The sequence below is a fragment of the Urocitellus parryii genome, chromosome 9 (genome assembly GCF_045843805.1).
Source record: "Urocitellus parryii isolate mUroPar1 chromosome 9, mUroPar1.hap1, whole genome shotgun sequence".
Classification (NCBI taxonomy): Eukaryota; Metazoa; Chordata; class Mammalia; order Rodentia; family Sciuridae; genus Urocitellus; species Urocitellus parryii.
The window spans coordinates 130,239,046-130,256,779 of NC_135539.1; the positions used below are offsets into that span (position 1 = coordinate 130,239,046).

Sequence of the window (17,734 nt, forward strand, 5' to 3'; positions counted from 1 at the left end):
AAATTGACTGCAGTTCTCAGAATACTACTTTCTTGACCAGTGTCAACTCTCACAAAACCCACCAAAGATAGCAGTTCAGCCAGTGTGGAGGATCAAACTGTTTTCCAGCCATCTCAGCCTTAAAGGTACAAGGGGATAAAGTAAACATCTCACAATATTAGTCTCAATAGTAAGAATGTGGCTTTCCATCATTAGGAAAGGGAATTTGCCATGCCCAGGAAAACGTTGCAAAATCTGAACATCTAAAACAATAGTGTCAGTATTTGTCTACAATGACTCATCATCCCTGGACTCTTCCCCCCACCCCCGCCAACCCCCCGCAAAATTTTTTTTAGTTGGTTATGGACAGAATGCCTGTATTTGTTTATGTGGTGCTGAGGATGGAACCCAGTGCTTCACACATGCTAGGCAAGTGCTCTGCCACTGAGCTACAGCCCCAGCCCTGATCCCGTCCTTTGCTGCCAACTTTTACCACTCTGCAAGAACCAACCTCTCTTCCAGCTCAAGGATCCTTTTCTAGCTCTCTGGAGGAGATTATCAATAAAGACTATTAAATTTAAAATATGAATAAATTGTAAGTATGTGTTATCCAAAACGTATTAACTTCTTAAACCTAATTTATATAATTAAGGTGTACTAAGAAGAGCAAATGAGATGACCCAGTGATAAAACTGTAAAAAACACCTTCTAGGAAGTGAAGTGTTAATTGTAATAGCTTGTATTTATGTGAGAGAGCACTAACCATGTGTGTTGGCAATGTTTATATGATCTATAGCAGTAGTTATCATCCACATTTCATAGAAAGAGATTTAACCAGTGTCACTCAAACTGGTAAGAGCAAGAGCAAAGATTCAACCCCAGGCAGACATCAGAGCTCATGCTTTTAGCCACTTGGTAATCTCCATTTATTAAAGAAAATAAGGACATGTGAAGTTTACGAAGTTAAAAAGGAAGTCCAGTAGAAACTTCTGGAACAGAGTTATTATAAAAGATAACTGTACACTTTTCATTTCTGAAATCTTAATCAGTATACTTTTTACTCAATACTTGTATGCAGAAAGCACTAACTCAGCTTCATTCTCACTTTCTATGGCCCCAGTTTTCCCAAGGCTTAGTTTGTGCATCTTAAGTGTGCCCAAATCTGAAAGATTTTGCTACATACCTTCAAAGCATTCATGTCTCAGAGGTAGGAAGAAACAGACATCAGCCCTTCATCTTCTAAGAACTAAGATAACTTTGCTAAGGTTAGGCCTTATCCAGGTACAAAAAGGAGAGCCACTGTTTTATTTTCATCTTTTTTGTTGTTGTTTTACTAAAGCAATACACATTTTTTTTACATCAAATTAATTTTTAGGAGTGGAAATAGGAGGCCAAGGACGACTCACTTCCTATTTCTAAATAACATACCCATAATCCTCTTATTTTCTTTTATTTTTAGAATTATATATGACAGTAGGAATATATGTTGACATGTCATACAATACATAATCAGAGTATGACTTGCCTTTCTTCTGGTTGTACATGATGTGGAGTTACACTGGTTGTGTATTCTTATATGAACATTGGAAGTTACGTTCAATTAATTCTGTCTTTCCATTCCCCCACCCAATCCAATGAAACTCCACTCCTCTGCCTATTGTGAGTCAGCATCCACATATCACAGAGAACATTCGGTCTTTGGTTTTGGGGATTGGCTTATTTCACTTAGCATAATAGTCTCCAGTTCCATCCATTTACCAGCAAATGCCATAATTTCATTCTTTATGGATGAGTAATATTCCATTACATATATATACACCACATTTTCTTTATCCATTCATCTGTTGAAGGGTACCTATGTTGGTTCCATAGCTTAGCTATTGTGAATTGAGCTGCCATAAACACTGATGTGGCCACCATCACTATAGTAAGTCCTCTGGGTATATGCTGAGGAGTGGGATAACTGGGTCAAATGGTGGTTCCATTCTAAAAGTTTTCTGAGGAATCTCCATACTGCTTTCCAGAGTGGTTGCACCAATTTGTAGTCCCACCAGTAATGTATGAGTATACCTTTTCCCCCACATCCTTTACTTTTAATTTGCATTTCTCTAATTGTCAGTGATGTTGAACACTTTTTCACATATTTGTTTGTATCGGATTGTATTTCTTCCATGAAGTGTCCAGTTCCTTTGCCCATTTATTGATTGGGTTATTTGGTGTTTTTTAAATTTTTGTTGTTTGTTTGTTTTGGTGTTTTTTGAGTTGTTTGTATATCCTAGATATTAATGCTCTGAGGTTGAAGCAGCAAAGATTTTCTTCCTTTCTCTTAGGCTCTCTCTTCACATTCTTGAATGTTTCCTTTGCTGTGAAGAAGCTTTTTAGTTTGATACCATCCCATTTTTTAATTCTTGATTTTACTTCTTGCGCTTTAGGAGTCACGTTGAGGAATTCAGTTCCTAAACTGATATGATAGAGAGTTGAGCCTACTTTTTCTTCTAGTAGGCACAGGGTCTGTGTTCTAATGTTTAAGTCCTTGATCCATTTTGAGTTGAACTTTGTGCAGGGTGAGAAATAGGAGATTAATTTCATTTTTTAAAGAATTTTAAAAAATTGTTTTAGTTGTTGATAAACTTTATTTATATGTGGTCCTGAGAATTGAATCAAGTGCCTCACACATGCTAGGCAAACACTTTACCACTGAGGTGTAGGTGGCAAAGATTTTCTCAGGCTCTGTCTTCACATTTTTGAGGGGTAGGTATTGGGGACTGAACTCAGGGGCACTTGACCATTGAGCCATGTCTCAGCCCTATTTTGGATTTTATTTAGAGACAGGGTCTCACTGAAGCACCTCCCAGTAGCTGAGGCTGGCTTTGAATTCATGATCCTCCTGCCTGGGCCTCCTGAGCCACTGGGATTACAGGCCTGTGCCACCGAGCCCAGTTCTCTTCACATTTTTGATTGTTTCCTTTTCTGTGAGGAAACTTTTTAGTTTGATACCATCCCGTTTATTATGGGTGGCTGGGGAATGCTAGGAATTGAACCCAGGGGCACTCGGCCATTAAACCACATCCCCAGCCCTTTTTTGTATTTTATTTAGAGTTTCATTGGTTTGCTTAGTGTCTTGCTTTTGCTGAGGCTGGCTTTGAACTTGGGATCCTCCTGCCTCAGCCTTCTGAGCCACTGGGTATGTGCACCACTACACCCAGCTCTAATCTCATTTTGATACATATGGATTTCCAGTTTTCCCAGCACCATTTTTTTTTAAGAGGCTGTCTTTTCTCCAGTGTATGTTTTTGGCATCTTTGTCTAGTATGAGATAACTATTTAGGTGAGTTTGTCTCTTCTATTCTGTCCCTTTGGTCTTCATATCTGTTTTAGTGCCAACACCATGCTGTTTTTGTTACTATAGCTCTGTAGTATAATTTAGGGTCTAGTGTTGTAATGCCTCCTGCTTCACTTTTCATGCTGAGGATTGCTTTGGCTATTCTGGAACTCTTATTTTTCAAATGAATTTCATGACTATTCCAATGAAGATCATCATCAGTCCTCCTTATTTTCAAGCTTAGGCATCATCTATTGAATTTTAACTATGAAAGATAAAAGGGATTACTCTGATTATATATATATATATATATATGGTCTATTTTCCTACACGAGATTCCCATGCTTGCTGTACATGTTTTGTTTTTGGCTTTTTATCTTTTGTTTTGTAGATGGACACACTCTTTGTTTATTTTTATGTGGTGCCGAGGATCAAACCCAGTGCCTCACACATGTGAGGCAAGCACTGTATCACTCAACTACAGCCCCAGTCCTTATTCTTCATGGAAGGCATCGTCTGAGTCCTTTCAGTCTGGAAACCCAGGTCCTTCACTTGAGTCACTTTCTTGTGTTGCTTAATAATTTTCTCTCATGCATTCCTTCTTTCTTCCTAAAACTTTTTATACTTAGATTTCAGAACTTTCAGACTTGTAAATTTTTCTTTTTCTAACTTCCGTCTTTTTACAAATTTTCAGAGATATATTTCACTTTATTGGTTTTAAATATTTCCTGTATGATTCTCTTTTATTCTCACTTCCTTTAAAAGAGGGTCCTGCTTTTAATTTGAATGTAACAGTTGCTCTGAGATTTTAGTTTTTAAATTTTTCCATTAATACTTCTTGCATGTCTTAAAGACACCAAGAGATTCCATCTTTGGTAAGGGCTGGCTCCTTGATTCACAGATAGCCATCTTTGGGCTGGGGATGTGGCTCAAGCAGTAACGCGCTTGCCTGACATGCGTGAGCCTGGGTTCGATCCTCAGCACCACATACAAACAAAGATGTTGTGTCCGCCGAAAACTAAAAAATAAATATTAAAATTCTCTCTCTCTTAAAAAAAAAAAAAAAACAAAGCAGATAGCCGTCTTCTCCCTGTGACCTCACAAGGTGGAAGGGGCAAAACAGCTCTCTGAAATCTCTTTCATAAAGGTCCTAATCCCATTGACAGGGGCTCTACAGCGTCAAAATGACAAATACAATTAACTTGTGGCATGTTTCAACATAGGAATTTGGGTTGGCCATCTTTTTTTTTTTTTTTTAAGAGAGATCTGAAGTGATTTTACTTTTTATTTCCTTCACTTTAAGCCAATTATGAAATTTCACAGTGATTTCTGGGGTAGGGGTAGAAGAAAGGTGGTGTCCAGAATCGGGGCTGTGGCCCAGGTGGCCTGAGGAGGTGCGGGCAGGGCAACCCTCACTGGGGCAGCTGGAGGAGCACAGACTGCCCTGCTGGCAGGTAAGTGATGTTCCGAGAGCATGAGAGCTGGTATGCTATGTCCTCGGCGGCTTCCAGCTTGCGCAGCTCAATCAGGCCATCACCTGCAGTGGCCAGTGAGTTGGCAATCAGCTCGGCTGCCTTAGAGTCACCCTCGGCAGAGATGATGGTGGCTTTCTTTTGTTGTTCAGCCTTTTCCACCACAAATCTGGTCTTCTCTGCTTCCTGCTGAGCCAACTGTTTGGCTTCTACCACTTCTGTGAACTCCTTCCCAAAGGTCAGCTGTGTCAAGGACACGTCATTCAGGATGAGCCCAAAGGTTGCTGCTCGCTCTGTAAGGTCATTGCTCATCTGCCTGGAGACCAGCTCTCTCTGGGTGGTCAGTTTGCCAGTATCAAAGCGAGCCACCACTGACTTCAGGATCTCTGTGGTGATGGATGGCAGCACTCGTTCATCATAGTCCCCTCCAATGCTGGTGAAGATTCGAGGAAGCTGACTAGCAACAGGTCAGAAAAGGATGTGCAGTGTGATGTTGACATTCTGCAAATCTTTGCTACCAGTGATGACTGGCACATTACGTGGTCGAGAGTGGCAATCAAAGATAACTGGTTTCTGAACCCAAGGAATGAGAAAGTGAGTTCCTTCCCCTACCACAATGTCCTGTACACCATGGAATCGGTCAAAGATGACAGCTCTGTGCCCAGCATCCACATTATATAAGGCAGAGTTCACCACGCCTCCTGCAATGGCTAAGGCCAGGCCAAACTTGCCAATGGATTCAAACACTTTGGCAGCCATGTTTCCTTCTGCTGGACCCACTCACACCTGCTTACACTCTGACCTCCACATGAATTCCCCTGGGTTGGCTATCTTTAGCCTATAATAGGACATTACCTTTTCATCAATTTTTTTTATACCCTTTAACAACATCTCACCTTCCCTCACCCCATCTCTCATATCCTGGCAACCACCATTCAACTCTCTGCTTCTGAGTTCAATTGTGTTAGATTCCACATAGGTTAGACCACGCATATGTTTACATATATTTGCTTTATCCACTCATGCATCAGTGGACACTTACACTGAGTCCAGAACTTAGTTTTGTGAATAATGCTGCACTAAATGTCTCTTTGACAAACTTTATTTCCTTTGGATATATGCCAAGAGTGGAATTGCTGAATGATACAGTACTTTTATTTTTTGAGAAACTTTTATACTGTTTTCCATATGGTTATATTAACCTCCTTTCCCACCAACAGTGTACAATTCTTTCCCTCCACATCTCCTTATTAATACTTCATTGTGGCTTTTATAGTTCCCAGTCATTAGTCATATTGAGCATTTCTTCATGTATTTGTCTTTTGAAAAATGTCTTTTTAGGTCCTTTGCCAATATTAGAGGAATTTCTAACTATTGAGTTCTGTAAACATTTTGAATATTAAACCCGTATCAGGTATATGGTTTGCAAATATTTTCTCCCATTCTGCAATTTCTCTCTTCACTGGTGATTCCCTCCTTTGTTATATAGATGCATTTTAGTTTTCGATGCAGCCACATTTGTCTGTTTTTGCATTTGTCCTGCTTTTAAAGTCATGTCCCAAACGAACAAATCACTGTTCAGACCAAAGTCATATCCCCCCATCTTTCTAATAGTTTTACAGTTTTAACTGTCTTAACAAAGTTTTTTTTTTTTTTTTTACTTTTCTCTTTTATAAATTTTGAGACAGGTTTTTTTTTATTTTTTAGTTTTCGGCGGACACATCTTTGTTTGTATGTGGTGCTGAGGATTGAACCTGGGTCGCATGCACGCCAGGCAAGCGCACTACCGCTTGAGCCACATCGCCAGCCCCACAGTTAATTCTTTAATCAACTTTGAATTGATTTTGGTAGGTGGTGTGAGGGTTCAGCTTCCCTTCTTCTGCATGTGGAGATCCAGTTTTCCCAACACTACTTATTAGAAAAGGGTTCTTTTTCATCCCATGTCTTTGGTTATCTTTGTTGAAAATCAACTGACTGTAGATGCATGGATTTGACCTCTATATTCTGTTTCATTGGTGTATATGTCTGTGTTTTCACGCCTATACCATACTGTTGTGCATCTTTTACATCAGGTAGTAGGCGACCTCCAGCTTTGTTCTTTTTGCTCAAGATTGCTTTGGCTATTTAAGGGGTCTTCCAAGATGACCTCCTTGACTGCTATGCCAGTAAAATGGAGAATTGTTTGGAGAATAACTTGGTTGGCTTTTAACTTGCAATCCTTCTGCCTCAGCCTCCCCAGCTGCTGGGATTACAAGTGTATCATTGCACCTAGCCCTTTCAGTATTTCCTTATTGTTAATAATACTCCTGTATATCCTCCCTTTATGGTGATCTTCATCCCAATCTCAAAGTAGTGTTTCTTCCTCCAAACACCACCTATTTGGTCCACACAGTGGATGAAAGGAGTTATAGCAGGTTGTAAGGCCTAATCCAGGAGGACCATGTTTGTGCAGGCTATTGCTGCAGCTGAGGAAGACACTGATGCGATTGCATCTGTTGACTACACCAAGACTTGGTTAAGGCTTAAAGTGATGTCAACAAGGAGGACCTCCTAAAGGTGTTCTGAGTAACTAATGAAGTTACTGGCAGCAAATGCATAGCTGCTGAAAAAGAACCCCATGAGGAAATTTACAAGGAAGGGTTTAGGAGAAACCTTTTGGGCAGTGGGGAAGGGGTTCAGTGGTGGGAATCAAACACAGATCTCTTGGACACAAGTGTTCTCTGTACACCCAACCCTAGGGGAAACTTTTGCAGACCTCAATAAGCTCCTTAAGAGTTTGAAACACAGACTCCAGCACCAAAAGGTTTCTTCTAATTGAGAGGACTGTTCTTGGTACATTATCTGCTTATAAGGAAATCTGTTAAAAAAAAAAAAAAGTAAACCCCTATGGACATTTCTCAAGAGAGACACACCTCAAGATGAACCTCAGACAGGTCTTTCAGAAGTTAAAAAATGGAAAACAAAAACTTATAAGGTTACAAAAATATTTTTGTACAACTCTACTAGCTTGGGTAACAGCAAGATCTTATTAAAAGTACACCTGTACGGGGTACTGTTATGAATGTAGTCTGCAGGACTGGAACTCCTCCAGGTGAGTCAGGTAGTGACTGTGAAAGCCTAGGATGGTACTGTACACTGCTGTAGACTTTATATAAACACTGCATTCAGGCTACACTAAATTGATAAAGTAAATTCTTTGTCCAGTAGTAAATCAACCTATAATAGTATCTTTCTCATTTTACAAAGTAATTTTTTAACTTTTCTACTCTTATAATAACATTTAGCTTGAACAAAGTAGAAAAAAAGGCATCTCTTAAATTTCCATGGCAGTCTATTTAGAAATACTTGCAAATATCTACACACACACTTAACACATTGGGGGATCTTCACTCTCTCTAGTGGTTGGCACAACAATGGTTTTTACAGCTATCAGGTGGGAGAAAGCACCTTCAAGGTTACTCTAGAGCTTGGGAAAGCAGCATAGGGAACTTTAAAAAAATACTACAAAACTTACATGTATGTTCTTCCAATTCTTAGAAGCCTTTGGTTAATTCTAGAGTTCTGAAAAAGCTGATTTTGACAACTTTTGTTGTTCATGTTGCTTTTACACAACAGTGGATTTTTAAGAGATCCTCGGGTGCTCCACTGTAACAGAAAGGTTAAGTTTTCAGCTACAATTGCACACTAATTAAAATTCCTTTAATTATGCTTGTAAGATTAGCATGCAAAAGGTGTGTGTGTGTGTGTAGATATTTGCAAGTATTTCTAAATAGACTGCCATGGAAATTTAAGAGATGCCTTTTCTCATCAGTCATTTCAACTACCTTATGTTTGAATGAATCATGAGCCTAAGCTTTCTCAAGTTCACAAGGAAATGATGTTTTCTTCCAAAGTTTCAAAGAATTAAAAATGATAATGTAGGGCTGGGCATGTGGCTCAAGTGGTAGCACGCTCGCCTGGCATGCATGGGGCGCTGGGTTTGATCCTCAGCACCACATAAAAATAAAATAAAGATGTTGTGCCCACCGAAAACTAAAAAATATTAAAAAATTCTCTTTAAAAAAATGATAATGTAAAATTTATTCCTCATGAGGTTCACAGGATTGAAAATGGTAATGTAAAACTTAATCAAAACAGTGTGGCAGAGGGGCTGAGGATGTGGCTCAAGCAGTAGCACGCTCGCCTGGCATACGTGCGGCCCGGGTTCAATCCTCAGCACCACATACAAACAAAGATGTTGTGTCCGCCGAAAACTAAAAAATAAATATTAAAATTCTCTCTCTCTCTCTCTAAAAAACAACAACAACAACAAAAAAAAAAAAAACAGTGTGACACAAGTGTAAGGACAAACAGACCATTAGAATACAAAGTCCCAAAATAAAATACAAAGTCCCTCTCATATGCAGGCAACTGATTTTGAACAAGGATGCCAAAACCACTTTGGAGAATGAACTATTCTATGGCTAAGAAAACTGGATGTCCACATGCAAATAATTAAAGTTGGACCCTGAAATTTCACCATATCCAAAACAAAATGGATCAAAGACCTATGTGTAAAAGCTAAAACTATGAAACTCTTAAGACAAAAACAGGAAACTCTTCATGATACTGGATAGCACAATGATTTCTTCAATGACACCAAAAGCACAGCTAACAGAAGAAAAAAAATAGATGAAATGGATTTCATCAAAATTAAACATCTCTGTACATTCTGTACATTAAGGATACTGATCAAGAGCAAAAAAAAAAAAACACAGACACAGATGGGGGAAACATTTGCATGTCATATAATAATTTCCAGAATATATAAAGAACTTGTACAACCCAATAACAACCTAATTTAAAATGGGCAAAGGAGCCAGGACACCTGTGGTCTTGGCTCCTTGGGAGGCAAAGGCAGAACTGCTTGAGCCCAGGAGTTCAATGTCAGATGAGACAACATACTGAGACACCCCCCTCATTTCAAAAAGTAATATTAATAATAAAGCACTGGGCATGAAGCTTAGTGATAAGAATGCTTGCCTAGCACATACAAGGCCCTAGGTTTGATACCTGCAGTGATGGTGGTGGAAGGAGCTGAGGATGTGAATACACATTTCTCTACAGATGATACACAAATAGTCAACTAGTACATGAAAACATGCTCAACATCAAAAGTCATTAAGGAAATGTAAAAACTACAGTTGGAGGACACACCCTTTAGGATGGTTAAATATAACAATTAGGATTGATATTTAAAAAAAATAGTGTTGCAGAGATGTATAAAACTGCAACTCTTATTCACTGCTGATGGCAATGTAAAATGTTGCAGCCACTGGAAAATAACTTTGGAGTACCTCAAAAAAATCAAAGAGAATTACAGTATGATCTAGTAGTTCCATTTCTTCCTATCTTAAATAGAAAGCAGGGACTCAATTTTATACTTACATAGTAATAATGTTTGTTATAGTGTTACTCACAATACCAAAAAGTGTCTATTAATACATGAGTAAACAAAATATGGTATTTACATGTTATTATCCAGTCACATAACAAGGGAAGATTATGGAGATTATTTATGGAGATTATTTACTGTATAAACTTTCTTTTTGGAATGATGAAAAAGATTTGGAAATAGATAATGGTAAACATTACACCACACTGTCAATGTATCTTATCCCAATGAACTGGGCATGGTGGAGTGAGCCTCCATGTCCCAGCTACTCAGAAAGCTGAGACAGAAGAATCATTTGAGTCCTGAAGTTTGAGGCCAACCTAAGTAAATAGCCAGATTCTGTCTCCCCTCACCCCCCCCCAAAGTTAAAGTGGTAAATTTGACTAAATATATATTACCATAATAAACTTTAAAAAATAATGTATACAAAGGCCTTTATCAAGTTTGGTGAGTCACTTGAGCCTGTGGTTACAGAAATTACTTGTATTTACGAACCCCTGGCCACTAGTGATGGCCAACAATCTCTACTTCCCCTGCCACAACACACACACATATATATACACACACTCTCAATGTTCTATGAAATACCTATAATTACATCTTGCAAAGGATTACACATCCAATGACTTCACTAATGATGCAAACAGTTTATGTCCTCCCATACTGACAGATAAAAACACATACATTCTCTAAGCACAAAGCTTATAGTCACAAATAACTTTCTGCTTAAAGACAATTTCAATTAATAACCACAATGGGAATTTAGTTATGTAATGCAACCACTAATCTAACATGTCACCAATAAAATCTAAGCAGATTTATCACAAAACCAGGGTTATATTCATTGGACATGCATTAATAATCTATACAACTTAACATTACACCAGAAAAGGAATTTATAAAACTTCTCTTAATTTTTGGTGGTTTTCAAATTTCATGGCACAATTACCAAAAAAACTGTAAAAACAGATTTCAAATATATTCAATAAAATGGTAAAAAATTGAATAAGCCTTTAAATTTTTATACTCAAGATTTAAAACATCAAGCTGGTCCCAATCTGTCAAAATTGACAGATAAATATTTACAATGACTAGACAGACTTTAGTTACAGCGGTATTGGAGGTCTACTCCCTCCTCTCAAAACCCTTTGGGGTTAATTTCTCAATGCAAAACATGTCTTTGTAAATACTGTGATAATATAAAATTTAAAACATACCTACAATCAGGACAGGAATGAAAATAACATTTAAGTCAATCTTTTTTCTGACCTGTTAGCTAAAGCCTTCTGGCTCCCAGTCAACACTGTCCCGTAATATAAAACTAGTAAGAGTAGAATAACTTCACCCTGTTGTAGTGGCTGACATTCTTCTACAGAATTACCTTTCACTATTTATCAAAGCAGGGCTTAAGCTCCATTAATCTGCTTCTACAGAGTATAATTAGCAGAGCACCAAATTTATACACTGGTATAGCAACTTAAAATGCTAAGCACACTTTTCAAACAGAAGCAAACCTATTTTTTCCATGTACCACATTGTTCTCAAAACTTATGTGGCTACCAATAAGAAAAGAATTAGGGAAGCTTTGAACATATCTTGTACTTTTCATCAAGGCTAAAGTGCAAAATATCTCCATATTTCTGATACTTTAATAGGGTAAAAAAACATCAAACACATAATAAAGGAACTAAAGTGACAGTAGGAACTAATACAAAAAGCTTAAATAAACAATTGAGGACTACGTATTACTACCAATTTAATTTTTCTTTCTTCAGTGAAATATGTCAATGACCCATGTGCTCATAGAACTTAAGGTTTTGATTCTCTTCCCCAAGACCAGAACATCTAAACTTACAGGGAGGAAAAAAGGAAAAAAAAATAACATTGCATGACAATGGACACCAAGTTCATACAGAACCTCTTTTAAAAACGAGATATTATGGAAGAAAATACCATGAAAATAATAATCCTATGAGAATTGTTTTTAAGCACAGTAAGTTTGAGCCTCAGTCTTCATGAAGATACTACAGTTTATATAGAAAACTATAAATATACAAGACTCCAAGGAAAAAAAGTCAGAATACATATTAACAATCTGTAGGCCTAAAAAACTTTTGAGGGGAGACGGAAAAGGACGGCCAACTGAATCTTCACTTAAGAATACAGAACTATGAAAAATTCCCAGGTCAAAGGTGCTCCCAATGGATCCATACTTTGTGAAAGCACACAACTTAGACATATTCTTCAAAGGAAAGCAAAAGTACTGAATAACTATAGTCCCTTCCAAAAAGTAAATCTTAAATTAAGGGGAAATGATTCTAAAAGTGTAAACGAGTCTGGCTCAGAAAGAAAAATTGAACAACATATCCAAGATCTGTCCATAAAAGTAATGATGGTACATCTTTAATATTAAAGAAACAGGCTATAAAAAAGTTCAGTCTCAGAATTGGTTTTTAAAAGCTCATTTGTGCTCCTTGGTGGGTGCGTAATAAAGTTCCATGGGTTTATTCACTTTCCAGTACTTCTCACTGACCAATTCCAAAGAAAAAGAGCCATTTAATACCTAAAATGAAAAAGAAAAAAAAAATTATAAAAACTGCATGAAGCACAATAATAGCGAGATAAAACGAAAACAGAAGTCTACAGAATCTTTTTTATTTTTAGTACTGGGGATTGAACCCAGGGGCACTTCACCAGTGAGCCATATCCCCAGCCATTTTTATCTCACTACGTTGCTTAGAGCTTTGCTAAATTCCTGAGGCTGCCTTTGAACTTGTGATCTTCCTGTCTCAGCCTTAGCTAGTTTATAGGCATGGGAATACAGGCATGTACCAACATTCCCAGCCCTTTTTTTTATAATCTTAGGGAACATCAAAAGTGAACTACTCTGCTGCAATTTCTTTTCTAGGGGTCTTAGGGCTGTACATTGTTTTCTTAGGTCTCACCCCACCACTCCCCACTCGAGCTGGTCAAGATGCTCCTATTATTTTATAAATAGTCCATTATTTTAAATACTCACAGTGAACTGGCCACTTGCTGTTGCTATATAAATGGTATACTGCTTCTCACTGGCTGTGTCAAGGTTCATCTGGTTTGATTCTCCCTTGCTTCGAAGTTCTTCTAAAGCTAATCTCACAGCCAGATACTTGGATAAGTGATCAACAGTGGCATTACCTGAAGTCTTTATATATCTGGAAGAATTAAAAATCAAATATGTAGAATACCCTGAGAAAAATGTAAATTATGTATTATATTTCTAGAGAAGCTAAAGTAAAATGCTAATGTTTCAATTATTGACAAAGTAACAAATTTGTTGCTCTATAACCTAAAACTTTCTAATTGAAAGGTACAACACGCTCACTGTCAAATATGAAAGCTCTACCATCCTTACCTCCTGTAAAAAGTGACAAAAATAAAAAAATATACACAAAGTACTACAGAAAGTACAATATGACCTTCAACCCCAATGATTAAGATCTACTGCCTATGGCGCAAGAGGAATAGTAAGAATATCAGCAAATTCTTTATAAGATTTAAAATTTCTGTTTTTAAAAACTGAGCGTAGAAGTTCTAGGGATTTTTTTAAAACATTGTAATTCTATTCATTCATTCATTCAATTATTATTTTATTAATCTGCACTCAATCACACAGGCAGGATGCTGGGAATACAGAGGCAAATGCATCTTTGCAGCTTGAATTTTAAAAGCCTTTTGGTACCTGATATGGTCCTTTCCTGTCCTCTACCTAGGAGGGTCTTTCTTTTCATATGTACAACTTTGGATGGGAGGTACATGGGAAAAGAAAGCCATGCAGGACCTATATAAACAAGCTGAACCTTAACAATAGATGACAAATACTGCTTCTATTTCTTATGCAAAATTGCTCCCTACCTTTTTTATGGGGGACCATAGTGTTAAGAATCAAACCCAACACTATGGTCCCCCATAAAAAAGTCACAGTCACCTTTTAACTCCAAATTAAACATTTTGAACTCATATAGCTAAAACTAGCCCATACATTTACCTTGTCTGTGCACTGTCATCTTTTTCCATAAGTGTGGGATGAGGCCTGAATACTAATTCAATTTCACTAGCACCATCTATTACTGGATCAATTGCCACTGTTGCATTGTTATTATCAAGTTCAAGCCCAGAATCATCAGATGTTTTGGTCCGTTTGTTACTAGGGCCTGCTTCCTGATTGCTATGTGTGGATGCATTACTACAATGTGAACTGTCACCATTATCTTCTGCTCCACTGCCATTTTCAATCTGCTGTTTCTTGCCTCGCTGTAATCTAGTTAAGGAGAAGGGGGAGAAAAAGAAAATAAAGGATGCATAAATTTATATTTAGGCCTTTAAACCATCAAATATGAAGCATGTTTGCTACTGAACTTTAGAATTCTAAAAAATTTTGATAAGTAAATTTGGTTAGTTGAATAATATCATTGCTTCCCACATGTCCCTGAACGGTCTAGAAAATCTCACCACACACTTCAGTGATTTAAGCCAATTTGTCAACTCACTTTTATACTGGTAAGTCTTGTTTATATTTTATCATTTTTATAAGACTATAATTCTAAAGAAAGGAATGATTCAAATTTGAAAAAGTAAAATCTCTAAGGGAAGTTATTTATGCCTCTTTCAGGTGTAAATTAGAACACTGTTAAGCAAATATAATATAGAGGAGGATGGATATTTAGCACTAGCTCCCGGGAGACTTGTCTCAAAGTCTGCAAGTCTCCTAATGTAATGCAAATGAGGAAAATGGGATGGATACAGATGCAGCTCAGCTAACAAGCTCAAATTCTAAAGCCAATTACTGGGCAAGGAACTTTGTGTACACAATCTCCTTTACTCCTCAAAACAACCTGGCAAGGCAATACATTTCCATCAATTTGTAGTTAAGAAAAGCCAAAGAAACTGAGTTACAAAGTTAAATAAATGGCAGGAAGAAAGCTAGAATGTGATAACAGACCACATTCTTTCTACAATATTGCCTGTTTCTACCTGTATGCACAATGAGAGGGATGATGAAAAAGATAGGAAAGAATGACATGTACTTCTTGAGAGGGATGATGAAAAAGATAGGAAAGAATGACATGTACTTCTGAGATTAGTATGTGTATTGCCAGTAACAAGGATAACCTATTGACTTAAAAAATAATTTTAAAAAGTAAAATTCTACTTATAAAAATCTATGGATCATCTCAAAAATTTTAAAACAGAAAGATTAATGCATTCAAGGGCAAAATTATGATTCAAAAAGATATACAGTGGGATATTATTCAGTCTTAAAAAGGAATGAACTCTGGTCCCATACTACCATGTGGAGAAACATGTTGAAAATACTGTGCTAAAGTGAAATAAACCAGTCACAAAAAGACAAATACTGAATCCTCTTATATGAGGTTATCAATTTATATAAACAAAATAAAATGGTAGCTACCATGTGCAAGGGCTAGGAAGGGAAATGGGGAGTTACTGCTTAATTGGTACAGCTGGAGTTTTAAAAGATAAAAAGGATTCTGGAGATTGGTTGCAAGTACAGTGTAAATGTACTTAACACAACTGAACTCCACACTCAAAAATGGCTAAGAGACAGTAAAAAAATTTTTAAACACTTTTAAATTTTATTTATTTTTTAGCTGTAAATGAGCACAATACTTTCTTTTTTTCTTTATTTGTGGTGCTGAGGATAGAACCTCACATATACTAGGCCAGCACTCTACACTGAGCTACAACCATAGCCCCTAGACAGTAAAATTTGTTTCATGGTTTTGGGAGGTTTTTGGTGTGTGTGGTGCTGAGGACCCAGGAGTGCTCTACCACCAAGATACATAAACAACCCCTTTTAATTTTTTATTCTGAAACAGCTTTTTGCTAAACTGCCCAGGCCTTGAATTTGTGATCCTCTCCTGCCCCTGTTTCCCCAGCATCTGGGATTATAGGCATGTACCACTGCTCCAAGCTAGATTCCAGTGTTTTAAAAGGAATACCCTGGGCTGGGGTTGTGGCTCAGTGGTAGAGCACTTGCCTAACATGTGTGAAGCACTGGGTTCAATTCTTAGCACCACATACAAATAAATGAATAAAATAAAGGTCCATCAATGTCTAATTAAAAAAGGAAGAAAGAAAAAGGAATACCCTAATTAGGCCTACAAGCATATATTATAATGAAAAGGTACTCATGTAGTACTACGATTTGTTACCATCTTTTATTTACACTTTTCAAAAAGTAAATTCAATATTTAATATTCAGAAAAATGGCTATCAGGTCAGGCTCTCTTTCCCATTTACCTGTTCATGGCCTGTATCTTCAGTCCTTCCTCAATGCTGTGACTGAGTGCCTGTTGATTATTGTGCTTGTTGATCCTGGCTAATACTCTCTCTTGATGAGCTTCATACTCATCACGACTTGGATAAATTTTGCTGATGAGTGCATCAAAGTTTGGATCTGGCCTTAGTGATCTTTTGGAAACTAGCTTTTTCCGACAAGTAGGACATTCTTTGTTGCTAAATAAAAACAGGAGAGAAAAATGCAAATAATGCTAGTATCTTGGGCTAAAGACAAAAATATCCAGTTCTTTATTACAGTTATCATCTTTACTAAGTCACAGAATTTTAAATGATTAATCTGAATTTTCCTGAAAAATCTAACCAGAAGGTAAGTAAAATTTTGGAAATCTTAGACACTACCACTTACAAATAGAAAAATTTGAATTTTTTTAATAATAATTTACATATAACCATTTTAGAAATAAAAATCATTCCCCCCCCTTCTTTTTTCTCACAGTACTGGGGATTGAGCCTAGGGGCATTCTACGGCTCAACTACATTCCCAGCCCTTTTATTTTGAGACAGGGTTTCACCAAGTTGCTGAAGTATGAATATAGGATCCTCCTGTTTCAGCCTTCTGAGTCACTGGGATTATAGGTGTGCACCACAACACCCAACTGTCCTTTTCTAATCTATATTTCCCTCTTCTAATATCCTTGCCATACAAGGAAAAATTACCTTCTATTTATTTACAGATTATCAACTTTTTTCTTAGAATAACACTTTCATATGGATATTATTTTATATATTTAACAAATAGGAAAGCCATGGTTTCGTGTTTTATAATTTTATCAAAATAAATACTTATCCTATGAGACTTCTGAAATTACATGAAACCAATGATTTCAAAACAAATATTTGCCAATAATTAAAAACTAGGCTTTAACCAAATACTTTGGTCGGAATACATTTCTCCAACTCCAGAGAGCCCTGTCATGGTACAATTTAAGTACACAGTATAACTTATTTCAACATACCCACTTCTAAGGGCTGTGATAATACAATCTGCACAAAAACGATGCAAACACTCCTTTGTAGTCATGGTGTTCTTCAACATATCCAAACAAATTGGGCACATTAATTCACTGTGTAGACTTCTAGGTGAAACCACAATCTCCAAGCCATCTGTTATTGCCTCCTGTAAGAGAGTCACTTTAAAATTGAATGCTAATTTTATAAAAAATTATG

General features: G+C 37.1%; 1 protein-coding gene and 1 pseudogene across 2 annotated transcripts in view; both read right to left on the reverse strand.

The window, feature by feature from the left end:
• Positions 1–4,713: 4,713 nt before the first annotated feature.
• On the reverse strand, positions 4,714–5,532 carry LOC113185651 (prohibitin 1 pseudogene; annotated as a pseudogene).
• Positions 5,533–10,661: 5,129 nt separating this feature from the next.
• Positions 10,662–17,734, reverse strand: part of Rnf2 (ring finger protein 2) — a 41,167-nt gene continuing 34,094 nt past the window's right edge. For both annotated transcript variants that reach the window (XM_077802627.1, XM_077802628.1), the window contains exons 3-7: positions 17,524–17,684; positions 16,508–16,723; positions 14,232–14,504; positions 13,227–13,398; positions 10,662–12,770 (exon numbers count right to left, since the gene is read on the reverse strand). In XM_077802627.1, coding sequence (XP_077658753.1) covers positions 12,669–12,770; positions 13,227–13,398; positions 14,232–14,504; positions 16,508–16,723; positions 17,524–17,684 — 924 coding nt within the window. In that variant the 3' untranslated portion in view covers positions 10,662–12,668. The remainder of the gene's footprint in view (positions 12,771–13,226; positions 13,399–14,231; positions 14,505–16,507; positions 16,724–17,523; positions 17,685–17,734) is intronic.